General features: G+C 34.2%; 1 protein-coding gene across 8 annotated transcripts in view; it reads right to left on the minus strand.

Annotated features, from left to right (window-relative positions):
* Positions 1-12,100, minus strand: part of LOC120539266 (neurexin-2-like) — a 2,018,463-nt gene that overhangs the window by 1,011,892 nt on the left and 994,471 nt on the right. For 6 of the 8 annotated variants that reach the window (XM_039769182.1, XM_039769180.1, XM_039769179.1 and 3 more), the window contains exon 7: positions 5,526-5,549. The exons of the other annotated variants lie outside the window; for them this stretch is intronic. In XM_039769182.1, the coding sequence (XP_039625116.1) occupies positions 5,526-5,549 (24 nt within the window). The remainder of the gene's footprint in view (positions 1-5,525; positions 5,550-12,100) is intronic. 8 annotated transcript variants of the gene reach the window in all.

Consider the following 12,100-nt stretch of genomic DNA (forward strand, 5'->3'; position numbering starts at 1 on the left):
GTTTTATAATGGTGTTTTTTATAATGTATTAAATAGATCAATGATGCAGACTTACGATGTAAGTCTGATATTCAAAAGATTAACACATGATCAGAGATCTTTTTTAATTTTTTGATCAATGTAAAGTCATTTAAAGTGACCTGATAGAAATATCAAGAAACTTAAAACATATGTTTTATGAACAGAATATCAAAGTGCTTTGGGGTTTTCAAGGATGTCCAACTAGAGAATCAAATAGCTGCATCTGTACCATGTTTGTAAATGATGTCTGCTTGGCCTCATGGGCCTATAATCTTTAGTTTGCACACCTTTGCTGTTTGAGGTATATGGGTTGGATGAAAATTAGTATTGTACCATCCAAGATCACAGTCCTTTTCTGGAAAAGAATGCATTGTTCTCTTCATGTAAGAGATGCTCCAAAGTGTTTTCAAAAGAAGAAATCCTTTTGGTTTACAGGGCAGTCTACATTCTAATCCTTACATTTGGTTAGGAGCAACTGGGTGGTGACCAAAAGAATGAGACCGCACTGGGAATAAGGTTCCTGTGTAGAGTTGTTGGTCTCACTGTGTGTAACAGGGCAAGGAGCTCAGCAACATGGGGGATCATGGAGTAGAACTACTGCTCATCTAGTGGTGAAGAAGAGTCAATGGAGATCATTTGGAAATGCAATTAGAATGTTCCCTAAGTACCTTCCACAGGAGATGTACAGTTATTATTACTCCATCACAGTGATATTGGGCACACTTATTGAAACTGTTAAACGTTAGATGCCTACTGCTTTTGAGCATAGTCGTTAGTATACATTTTGCTCAACCAAGATCATTAGATGTACCATGCATACTGTATGTATATGGGAAAGCATTATGTTGGAGGTCAGATTTTAAAAGTCAAAGTTTTTAATTAAGGTAGTCATGTGCTGGACATAGCAGATTTTCTGTCTTTGTGTCTTTCTGTTTTATTGCCTGATTTGAAATAGTACAAAATTTTACTTTGTGAATTTTAAGTAAATTAAAATCCAGTTAAGCAAATGCCAAAAGACCTGCATAAAGATTTATTTTTAAAATAATTTTATCACTTTGGACAAATGAAAGGCATTTGACTTTTCATTTTCTACATACTGTGAAGTGGGGAGTAATCCAGGTGCCAAATCATTCATATGAAAGAGATTTATAAAAATGTTCTAAACATCTAATGTGTCATTTAGTTTTGATGGTTAAAAAGAATTCTTTAGTAAGAATTCAACTCAAAGAACGGGTCAAAGATTATTTTCCAGTTGTTTTATTGTCATGACAAACTAGCTTCCAGGTGATATAAAAATAAAACAGATAAAATGCATGTCTTATTGCTTTAAACTGTGACTATAATTAGTCTTCCAGTAGTTCTTCACAATTTAGGAATAGCTTCTGTTTCTTTTTCCTTCCTATGTAAAGGAATAGCAGAGACTAGGAAAAAGGACAAATCTCGCTGCATTGCATTCTCTGTTATTGCTTTATAAGAGACAGAAAGGTGGTGAAGTGAGTGATGAAACTGAAAAAGAAACATAGGTAGACACATTTCCATCATTTATAATTGTAAAAAAAGAATCAGTGTACAGATAATGAACATCTGTTTGCTATCTTTTTTCCTTATGTGTTTTAGCATTTTTTTTTCTTTCCCATGTGGAACAATTTACAGTGATGCACTAATCTATTCATCTGCAAAAGTAATGTTTAACTTAACAGAAAAGGTGTTCTGAGACTTTTAAACTGGGTTTTAATGGAGCACAGTACAATACCTAATTTTAAATTCAAATTTTATACAAACTGAATTATTAAGCAACCAGTTATTTAATGTGTGTACACTGGGGATCCGTAGCACATATAAAACATTTGAAGTCTGAGCATTCTTTAGCCTTAGTGTAAAACTTTCAAGCTTTTTGTCATTGGCAGATATTCTTCTGTAGTAAACAATCCATCAAATACTAAAGTGTAACGTATTTTTGCATTTTAATGACACTTATTAAGCAATCTAATTTGAATTTTAGACATTTCAATTTATTAAAATATTACTTATTCAAAGCCTAAACATATATTGTTACATTTAAAGTTGCAATTGTAATGTATCAAAATAGAAATACTGTTAGTATTAGAAGTATTTTATATTTGTTTTAAAACATGTACAAAAATTCTTTGCACAGCAGTCACTGAGACATAAATTACTGTAAGCTGTTCATTGCATGCCAACAAATATATGTAACAACCATTTATCATCTGATTTCTAAGTTGTTTTTGTTATATTAAAAATCAGCTATTAATTAAATCAAATATAAAATAATAATTCTTCATTAAAAATGCTATATAAACATTATTGTTTCATTGACAAACAAAAAACAGTAATTATTCAAAAACAGCATATGATTTTCTTCTGTATCTGCTGTAATTAAATCTTTTCTTTAGTTTAGATATTCCCAGCTTCACTGAGTACTAATATATAAGTATTTTTTATTAATTTTATCTTATATTAATAGATTTTTAATAAAATCTCCTTCATTGACTTAACTTAAGAGGTACATTGTTAGCTTAATCCAATGGTGTGAGACATTGGAACCCACAAAATACAATGTGCGAATTTCTGACAAAACTGAAATCTCTGAACTTTTTTAATTGATGAATTGATTCATATTTTTTACACATGCAATGTTTGTAAGAACACTGTGCTTCTTTAACCAAATAAACTCTAGGGATGTGCCAGTATCCAATATGCTGAATCTTGTAGAATCAGACACAATAAGAAATTACAGACAAATAAAAGTAAGTTAGTTTCTAGTGTCTTTTTAAAAAATTTTTATTAAATGAATTTGGATGTTCTAATCTCCAACATTGTGCGCAGATTTGTTTCAGGGATACGGTCCTGCTTTCAGCTTCCCACAGCATGATCCTCACGGCCACGTGTAAGACTAATGTGAACTGATTTTCTTCATGTGCAAGCCATTTCTAATGTGCAACTACACATTTAAACTCTTGTTAAGATTTGGTATTTAGAGGAACATAAGTCAAATGAAGTCCTTGAAGAATTCAGTTTTTATTAATGTAGATTTCTGGTATAGAATTTCTTGACTCTTACTAGTAAGACTTGTATAAAGTAAATCGGACTTTGCACCAGATCAGTTCATGAGGCTGAACTGCAACAATGGGACAGTACTCAGAGTCTGCCTTATTCTGCTGCTCTCTTATTCATGTAACCGTCTGTATGACTGCTGCCTACCTATTGAATTGCTCATTCACATTAATCCATTTAACGCATTGTGCAAATTCATATTAACTAAAGCTGGTTGTGGCCTTTTCTTCCACAACCAACACAAATATTCATATTCATTGAAAGGTGATGCCAGTCAATTAAGCTTCTGTGCCTGATGCATTGAATGTGAGTGAAGTCCAATAGTGATACACACTGATTTCATGTTTCATTTCAACCACCCACTTGACTATGCTCACCTTTGAATTACCATTGGTTGACATTGGAGTGGAAGTAATGGCAACCATATGGGAAGCTCTCACATAACACTTCCAGATCTGCCACACCACCTGTGCTGCATTTAATGTGCTTTAGTGATTGAATAACTAGGGCCAGAGTAGGCAGCTGGCTCACCTCTGCCACACTATGGTAAAAAAAAAAAAAAAGTTTTGACCATTCCGCCCAGAGCAATTCAGTTTTTAGCAGGGATATTTGTTTTCCACATCTCTACTGTCATAATATGGCCTTGCACAAAAAAAGATTGCGATGTGTTAGAATAGGTCTGTGGTTTATTATTTCTGTTTTATGTGACATTATTTTCACTCTTAGTATTTTTTTACAGACACAGAATTGGGAGAATAGCTAACACTAAAAAGGCAGCATAAATAGTTAAAACAAACATACAGTCTTCAAATTTGACTGAACACTTGGAAAATACAATTTAATGTACTGTAGACAAGTCAAAACTGCCACACATAGCAGAAAGGAATATTAGTTATAAATATATGACAGATCTTTCTGATATACAGGAAGCAACCTCTGGAAAGAATTGAGGGTTTTACATTACTGCAGCATTTTCATTGTGCAGCTGATGTGCAAAAGAAATTACAAAAGCATATATATTGTGAAACATCATCATTAGGTTATATTTAAAGTGTAATTGTTAGGTTTTATTGCAAAAGCAGTTGCATATATAAGCCAATGGATATTATTCTCAGATTGTATAGTATGCTAGGGAGTCCTTTTTATTACTGAGCAAAGACAAATGTATGGGGACTTAATCAGAATTTGACATCAGTAAAATTGATCCAGAAGTATTCGTTCAGGTAAATAGTGACTTGTTGATAGGATGTTAAGGGAAAGTGTATTCAGGACAGAAGCCAGGAGCAGCTCTTCAAGCAAACTGTCATGTGAATGTGTAGTTTAAAAGGAAACCTTAACAACTTTTAAAATCTATCCAGATGAGATATTGGGGATGCGTAACTTTTAGATATCCAAATGAATTTGATACACCAAATTGTCTCCTTTCGTCTGTCAAATCCTTAGCAGTGGAAAATGAAATGTTACTTATTGTAGAAATTAAAAAAAGCCTGGATGATATTATGAAATGCAATAATTGAGGTTTATTAAAGATAGGTGTTTTAATTTCCATTTAAACATTAGCTGCAGTTACCACATATAAACTATTTTGTCTAATACTAGTTTTAAATGACTTTTGTAACTGCAATTCTGCTGATGCTGCAGTTTCAGCTAATCATAGCTACCAATGTGTCACCATGAATCACTGAATCACAAATTACATTAATCTATTAACAGCAAAAAACAAAAAAATGTAAACTACTCTCTGAAAATCATAAAAGGAATAACATTGTTATGATAAAAAAGCACTGATTTCTCTGTCTTCTTTTTGTTCACTGCATGGCATATGAGCCACTAGATGCACACATTTTGGCTGCCCAAACTGCCTGCTGCTGTACTCTTCACATTGCCCAGATTAATTGACAGCCACACTGTATTTCAACTTTAAAATAAATAATCAAAAATATTAAAGCAAAAAAACTTTTTTATTTGGATGTTTCTTTGCATATTTTATGTTTCAATTGTGTATAAATTAAGATTTTAAAGGATCTCCAAAACAGGATCCAAGATGGCAAAATAGTTCAACAGACTCTTAGCACATTCATGTTTAAAATTACTAAAAACCCTGCAGAGACTAAGAGGTGCAAATTAAACTTTTAAAAAGGGGACAGAAATATTTTGTTTGAACAGTGTATTATGTATTTGATTGATTTACAGTTTACCAATCAGTCCTTGGGGAGGGAGGATCTCCATTCATAAAATAAAATAAAAAGATAATGGAATTGGATTTGGATTTTATTTTTCATTTACCGTGATTTTGGTCGATGAAAATTTGGTTCTTGAAAAAAAGGAAAATCAAAAACAAAAAGAAAAAAGAAAGAACGAAAAACCCAGGGCAAACCAAACTATAAGACAATTAGAATGATATCTACCATATAATGCAGTTTGTTTACCATAGCGTGTCCGATGCCTGCGTGCTTCAAGGGGAAAAGGGAAAGGAGAAAGGAAAAAAAAAAGAATGACAAACCGTGAACTCAATAAAGGACTCTAGAACTGGAACTGAAAGAATATGAGAGGTCGACTGAAAAAACAGGTTAGTAAGAGTAGGCTCTAAATCTGGCAATCAGGTCATCAATTAATCATCTGTTCTTTTTTGTTTCTTATTTTTTGTTGAGTTATTTTTGCTTTTAAAAAAATAATATATAAACAAATAAACAATATCATTTTGGTTAGTAAAAAGTAAGTAAGTTCATAAGTAAAAAAAAAACAACAGATGGTTCACATTCCGTGAGTGAGACAATGTTAGTTGATTTAAAAAAATTAAAAAAGAAAAAAGAAAAAATTGAAATTCTGAAGCTTTTGTTAGTAAAAAGACACAAAAGTTAAATCAATCTTAACATACAAGGGGACAGAAGGGGAAGCAGGTGGTGTAGAGAGAGGCAGGGGTTATAGGGCAGGACTTGTGTAGGAGGGGAGTGAAGGTAAAGCAGATTTACGCAGCTGTATCAGCAAAGGTTTTGATTGGCCAGGTCTGAGTGTGGGTTTGACTGGGATTAAGAGGACAGACTTTTGCTTAAGAGTAGCCAATAAAATAAGGGTAAGCAGTTAACATTTTATTTTCTTCCAGAGCCAATCAAAAGTGGTGACTTTGCTTCATGTTTTCTACTTTACAGGTTTAGACAACTTTTTCTTGGTGTGCTTGTGGATTAAAATATTTTTATGGAGTACGTATCAATGGAAGAGTAGATGGTTGTACATCTTGCACAAACATTTTCTTGTTTACAAATTAATGATTGTAAATATATTGGATTTTCTTATTGCAGTTTCAATTCATGAGGGGAAAAAAAACAATACAAAAATTCCAAGAGAAACCTTTAAAAAACATTCAGATTTTTTTTTTCTTGCGTCCAATAAAAACCTACAAATAAGAGTAGTGCTATGCTTACATGGTATTTTTTACTATAAACAAGAGTTACAGGTTATGAGGGTGAAAGTTTAAACATGCATCTGAAATCAGGTCTCTTGAAGTTGTTTGTATTTTTTTTTAGAATCAAATAAGAAAACCATTTAAAAGATAAAAACATCATATCTATCTATCTATCTATCTATCTATCTATCTATCTATCTATCTATCTATCTATCTATCTATCTATCTATCTTGTACTAATTTCATGTTTTCATCTATAATTTTTCCAAGCTAGCCCAGAGATCTAAGGCAGCTTAAGATAATTATAGTAGAATTTTACCAATGCAAACTATTCACTTTTTCAAACATCTTAAACTTAAGTTTGCTACTTTATGAAATATTGCATCAATCAGTTTTCCATATTAAGAGTGAAAACTTAATTTTGTAGTAATTCATTTTTAATTTGTTTAACCTGCTTAATCAAGTTCAGGGTTATAAGTTGTATAGGAAATGGCAAGGTAAAATTTGATTTGATTTCATATACAATTGTGAGCTTTGATTTTTTATTTGTTTCTTTGTTTTTCACAGATTCCCCATTTAAGACTGTCAGTTCTTTTAATCAAGTAATCAGCGGTGACTGCAGCAAATGCTACAAATTTACTAAAAGTAGAAAGTGCCATATCTGACATGATCTTGGCTGCCTATAACTAAGGTGTCTTACCATATACATTACAATTCTGTCTCTACACCATAAACTGTGATAGAATTTCAGCGCAAATAAGATAGCATTTTACTACTTCTTAACTGATTTACAGTGCATCCAGAAAGTATTCACAGCGCATCACTTTTTCCACATTTTGTTATGTTACAGCCTTATTCCAAAATGAATTAAATTCATTTTTTCCTCAGAATTCTACACACAACACCCCATAATGACAACGTGAAAAAAGTTTACTTGAAATTGTTGCTGATTTATAAAAAAAATTGAGAAAGCACATGTACATAAGTATTCACAGCCTTTGCTATGAAGCTCAAAATTGAGCTCAGGTGCATCCTGTTTCCCCTGATCATCCTTGAGATGTTTCTGCAACTTAATTGGAGTCCACCTGTGGTAAATTCAGTTGATTGGACCTGATTTGGAAAGGCACACACCTGTCTATATAAGGTCACACAGTTGACAGTTCATGTCAGAGCACAAACCAAGCATGAAGTCAAAGGAATTGTCTGTAGACCTCCGAGACAGGATTGTCTCGAGGCACAAATCTGGGGAAGGTTACAGAAAACTTTCTGCTGCTTTGAAGGTCCCAAAGAGCACAGTGGCCTCCATCATCCGTAAGTGGAAGAAGTTCGAAACCACCAAGACTCTTCCTAGAGCTGGCCGGCCATCTAAACTGAGCGATCAGGGGAGAAGGGCCTTAGTCAGGGAGGTGACCAAGAACCCGATGGTCACTCTGTCAGAGCTCCAGAGGTCCTCTGTGGAGAGAGGAAAACCTTCCAGAAGGACAACCATCTCTGTAGCAATCCACCAATCAGGCCTGTATGGTAGAGTGGCCAGACGGAAGCCACTCCTTCCTTAGTAAAAGGCACATGGCAGCCCGCCTGGAGTTTGCCAAAAGGCACCTGAAGGACTCTCAGACCATGAGAAACAAAATTCTCTGGTCTGATGAGACAAAGATTGAACTCTTTGGTGTGAATGCCAGGCGTCACATTTGTAGGAAACCAGGCTCTGCTCATCACCAGGCCAAAACCATCCCTACAGTGAAGCATGGTGATGGCAGCATCATGCTGTGGGGATTTGCAGGAACTGGGAGACTAGTCAGGATAAAGGGAAAGATGACTGCAGCAATGTACAGACACATCCTGGATGAAAACCTGCTCCAGAGCGCTCTTGACCTCAGACTGGGGCGACGGTTCATCTTTCAGCAGGACAACGACCCTAAGCGCACAGCCAAGATATCAAAGGAGTGGCTTCAGGACAACTCTGTGAATGTCCTTGAGTGGCCCAGCCAGAGCCCAGACTTGAATCCGATTGAACATCTCTGGAGAGATCTTAAAATGGCTTTGCACTGATGCTTCCCATCCAACCTGATGGAGCTTGAGAGGTGCTGCAAAGAGGAATGGGCAAAACTGGCCAAGGATAGGTGTGCCAAGCTTGTGGTATCATATTCAAAAAGACTTGAGGCTGTAATTGCTGCCAAAGGTGCATCGACAAAGTATTGAGCAAAGGCTGTGAATACTTATGTACATGTGATTTCTCAGTTTTTTTTATTTTTAATAAATTTACAAAAACCTCAAGTAAACTTTTTTCATGTTGTTATTATGGGGTGTTGTGTGTAGAATTCTGTGGAAAAAAATGAATTTAATCCATTTTGGAATAAGGCTGTAACATAACAAAATGTGGAAAAAGTGATGTGCTGTGAATACTTTCCAGGTGCATGGCATATATGCTCTTTTGAAATGATTTTTAAGTTATTTTAAGCATATGCATGTAGAAGAACTGAACATGACATCATACTTAATAATAGTGAATCTCTCTGTCTTCATCAATGCAAAAATATTTCAAGCTGTTAACTTAATATGAAATTTTCCATAATAGTGTATATCTCTCTTGGGTATGCAATGCATGCTTGCTGGTTATCTGTATTGGTGAACCCAATCTGATTTATCTTTGCCCTTTAATATCATTTCAGAAGTCATCCATCTGTGCGCTATAACCAATATTTGTTCCAGAAATATTGTACTGAGGATGCACAGTACTAAATGGAAAAGCTAGAAATGACTGTTTACACTAAGTTACTTCTTAATGACAGGAAGGATGCTATAGGCAAGAACTACTCTTAGTATATAATCTGCTTTGATATATTCCAACGCTGTATTTACATTTAATGTAATGGAGCATCTCAGGATTGATTTGCCTATGACCTTTCAAATATAACTACGCTATAAAAGAGTGTTCATGGACACCATAGTGGGGCAGTGGACAGTACTGCTAAATCAAGGATTATGTGTCCTGGGCTCCAATCCTGCACTCAGTCATTGTCAGTGTGTCTACATTTCTCCATGTACAGGTTAGGTAATTAACGGTTACATTTTGGTTTCAGTGCGAATTTGTACATGTTTGTCCCTCTATGACTGACTGAAGTGCTTTCCTATGTTGTTTAGTGCCTTTTTCCTAGTGGTGTTGGGACCCTGAATTGGACTAAGCAGGTTTGCAAGTTAACATCTGTATACAAGTAAAACTGTACTCTTCTAGCTATGTTGTAACATATGGTACTTTTTATGTTTGCAAAAAATGCTTTTCAGTGCTGTAATTCTTTGGTAACTTGATAGGTATCCCCCTTTCAACCCATTCACAACATCACATGTCAGTTTTGACATAGAGTATGAATGGCTTAATTACGTCCCAAACTCCTAGTCTACTTTTTATTTTTTGAAGTTGCTAATTTTCAAAGCATTGCTTGATCTAAAATTATTCTGAGTCTATCCTTAGACCTTTGGCCATTCTTTTGATTTTCAATATGATTCTTTTAAATAGGCATATTCTTTAGCAACACCTTCAGTTAAAGATTTTAAAATGAAAATCCATTATTTAACTTTATCTTATCAGATACTACAGAAACTGATCACTGAAGGATAGTGCTATAATAATTGGTATTTTACTTGTGGGGAAAAAAACATATTAAAAGGCAAAAATCAAAAGGGAATTGATTTCAGGTCATGGTTATTTCCAACACCCCCAATCCTCCTGCTAAAAAAACATTAAATAACACACTGGAATTCAACAATAGACACTATAAGACATGATAATCAGTTCATTAATGAAAGTATAGAAAATCTGTACAATGTATTCTATTTTTAATTCCCACTTTTAAGCTGTTTAACATCTTTGAAATCAGATGTCTTAGTCAATTTAACAGAAAGGTATTTAAAAATACAAAATAGCAGTAAACCAAAGGGAACTTCTGAAATAAAATGAAATGAAAAGACAATTTTATAAAGTAGAAGACGAGGAAAAACAATATTACAGTAATACTGTTTGGTGTTAAAGCAGATAGTTATTATTAGGTATTACTTTTATTCTTGATGAAAGTGCCAGCAACTTCTTGGAGCAGCATGCGAAAAAAATGGCTATCTGTTTTCAAAGTGGGTTAATCTTATACCATGTAAGCATAGCTATTAAGAAAAAAAATAGTGTTATTTCGTAGCAATAATAACAAAAGACAAAAGCAGTTAGTCAAATATATTTACTTAAATACAAAAGATTAAATTTAATTACCAATATGTTTAACATATCAACACTTAAAGGAAGGTGCTCTCACACACATACACATACAGGGGTTGTTGACTAACCTGAATTTCAGCTTCATTTGTGTGTAACTATCTCCACAGGTGAAAATATGATAATTTTTTTATCTAATAGTCATATTATTACATGATCATCAATGTGATAGCTTTGCACTGCCCAAGGATGCTGTTTCTGTCATTATTCATAGTTCAGAAACTGATAACAAAATAGCAAATTCCTTCAGTAAGCAACAGAATCATTAAATATCAGGAAGTTAATTTATGACAATCACAAACAAAATTTGTGCCACCTTATATAATATTTTTTAGGATGCCTTCCCAAGTGGGCGACATTTTTTCCAGACTTCAGAAAGAACCCATTTAATCCAATTCACAGTTATTGGTATCCTGGTAGAGTAAGGGAAGAGCCAGTGCTGGATGGGATGCCAGTCTATGTCAGGTCATATTCACATAAACATCCACAATCATTTACATCTAGCCAATTTAGCATCAGCCATTAATCAGAAGCCAAAGTACCTATACAAAAACCTACATAGACATGGAGAGAATGTGCTAACTCTACTGAAACTTTAACAGGGCCCATATTCTGTGCTGCTAGCCATGGAGCCCCCTATTTATAAAAGGGGATAAAGAAATACCTTACAGGAGGCTAAGTCTTGGACGTCACTTAAATTATTTTATTTTGCTCAGTACAATCAATGTATGAATTAGAACTAACAAAGCAGTGAGAAGTCAAGCAAAGTGGCACCTTTTATTGGCTAACTAAAAAAAGATTACAATATGCAGGCTTTACTGAAGAAGGGGCCTGAGTTGCCTCAAAATCTTGCATATTATAATCTTTTTAGTTAGCCAATAAAATGTGTCATTTTGCTTGACTTCTCACTACATTCATAATGGCTAACATAGTACAACACCCTAGTACCACAAACCAACAAAGAATAACTACTTGAATAGGAGTTTTTTTAGGAACATGTGTATTTTTAATCTGTGACATAGTTCATGGTGTCATGCAGAATTAAGATATTTATTCTGCTTAACTGATACATATTGTAAGTAATAGATTTGGGAAATAATTTGAGGTGGTAAGATTGACACAAGGTTATTCACAAAATACAGCCATTCACATCTAAATTCTATGTACTGTTGGTATTAGGGGAGCCAACAGACTCTATAGGGTGGTCCAGATTTAATTATGCAATTTTCATTACGCTATAACTCCATCCATCCATTATCCAACCAGCTATATCCTAACTACATGGTCACTGGGGTCTGCTGGAGAAAATCCCAGCCAACAGAGGGCGCAAGGCAAGAAACAAA

This window comes from Polypterus senegalus, chromosome 11 (assembly GCF_016835505.1).
Source record: "Polypterus senegalus isolate Bchr_013 chromosome 11, ASM1683550v1, whole genome shotgun sequence".
Classification (NCBI taxonomy): domain Eukaryota; kingdom Metazoa; phylum Chordata; class Cladistia; order Polypteriformes; family Polypteridae; genus Polypterus; species Polypterus senegalus.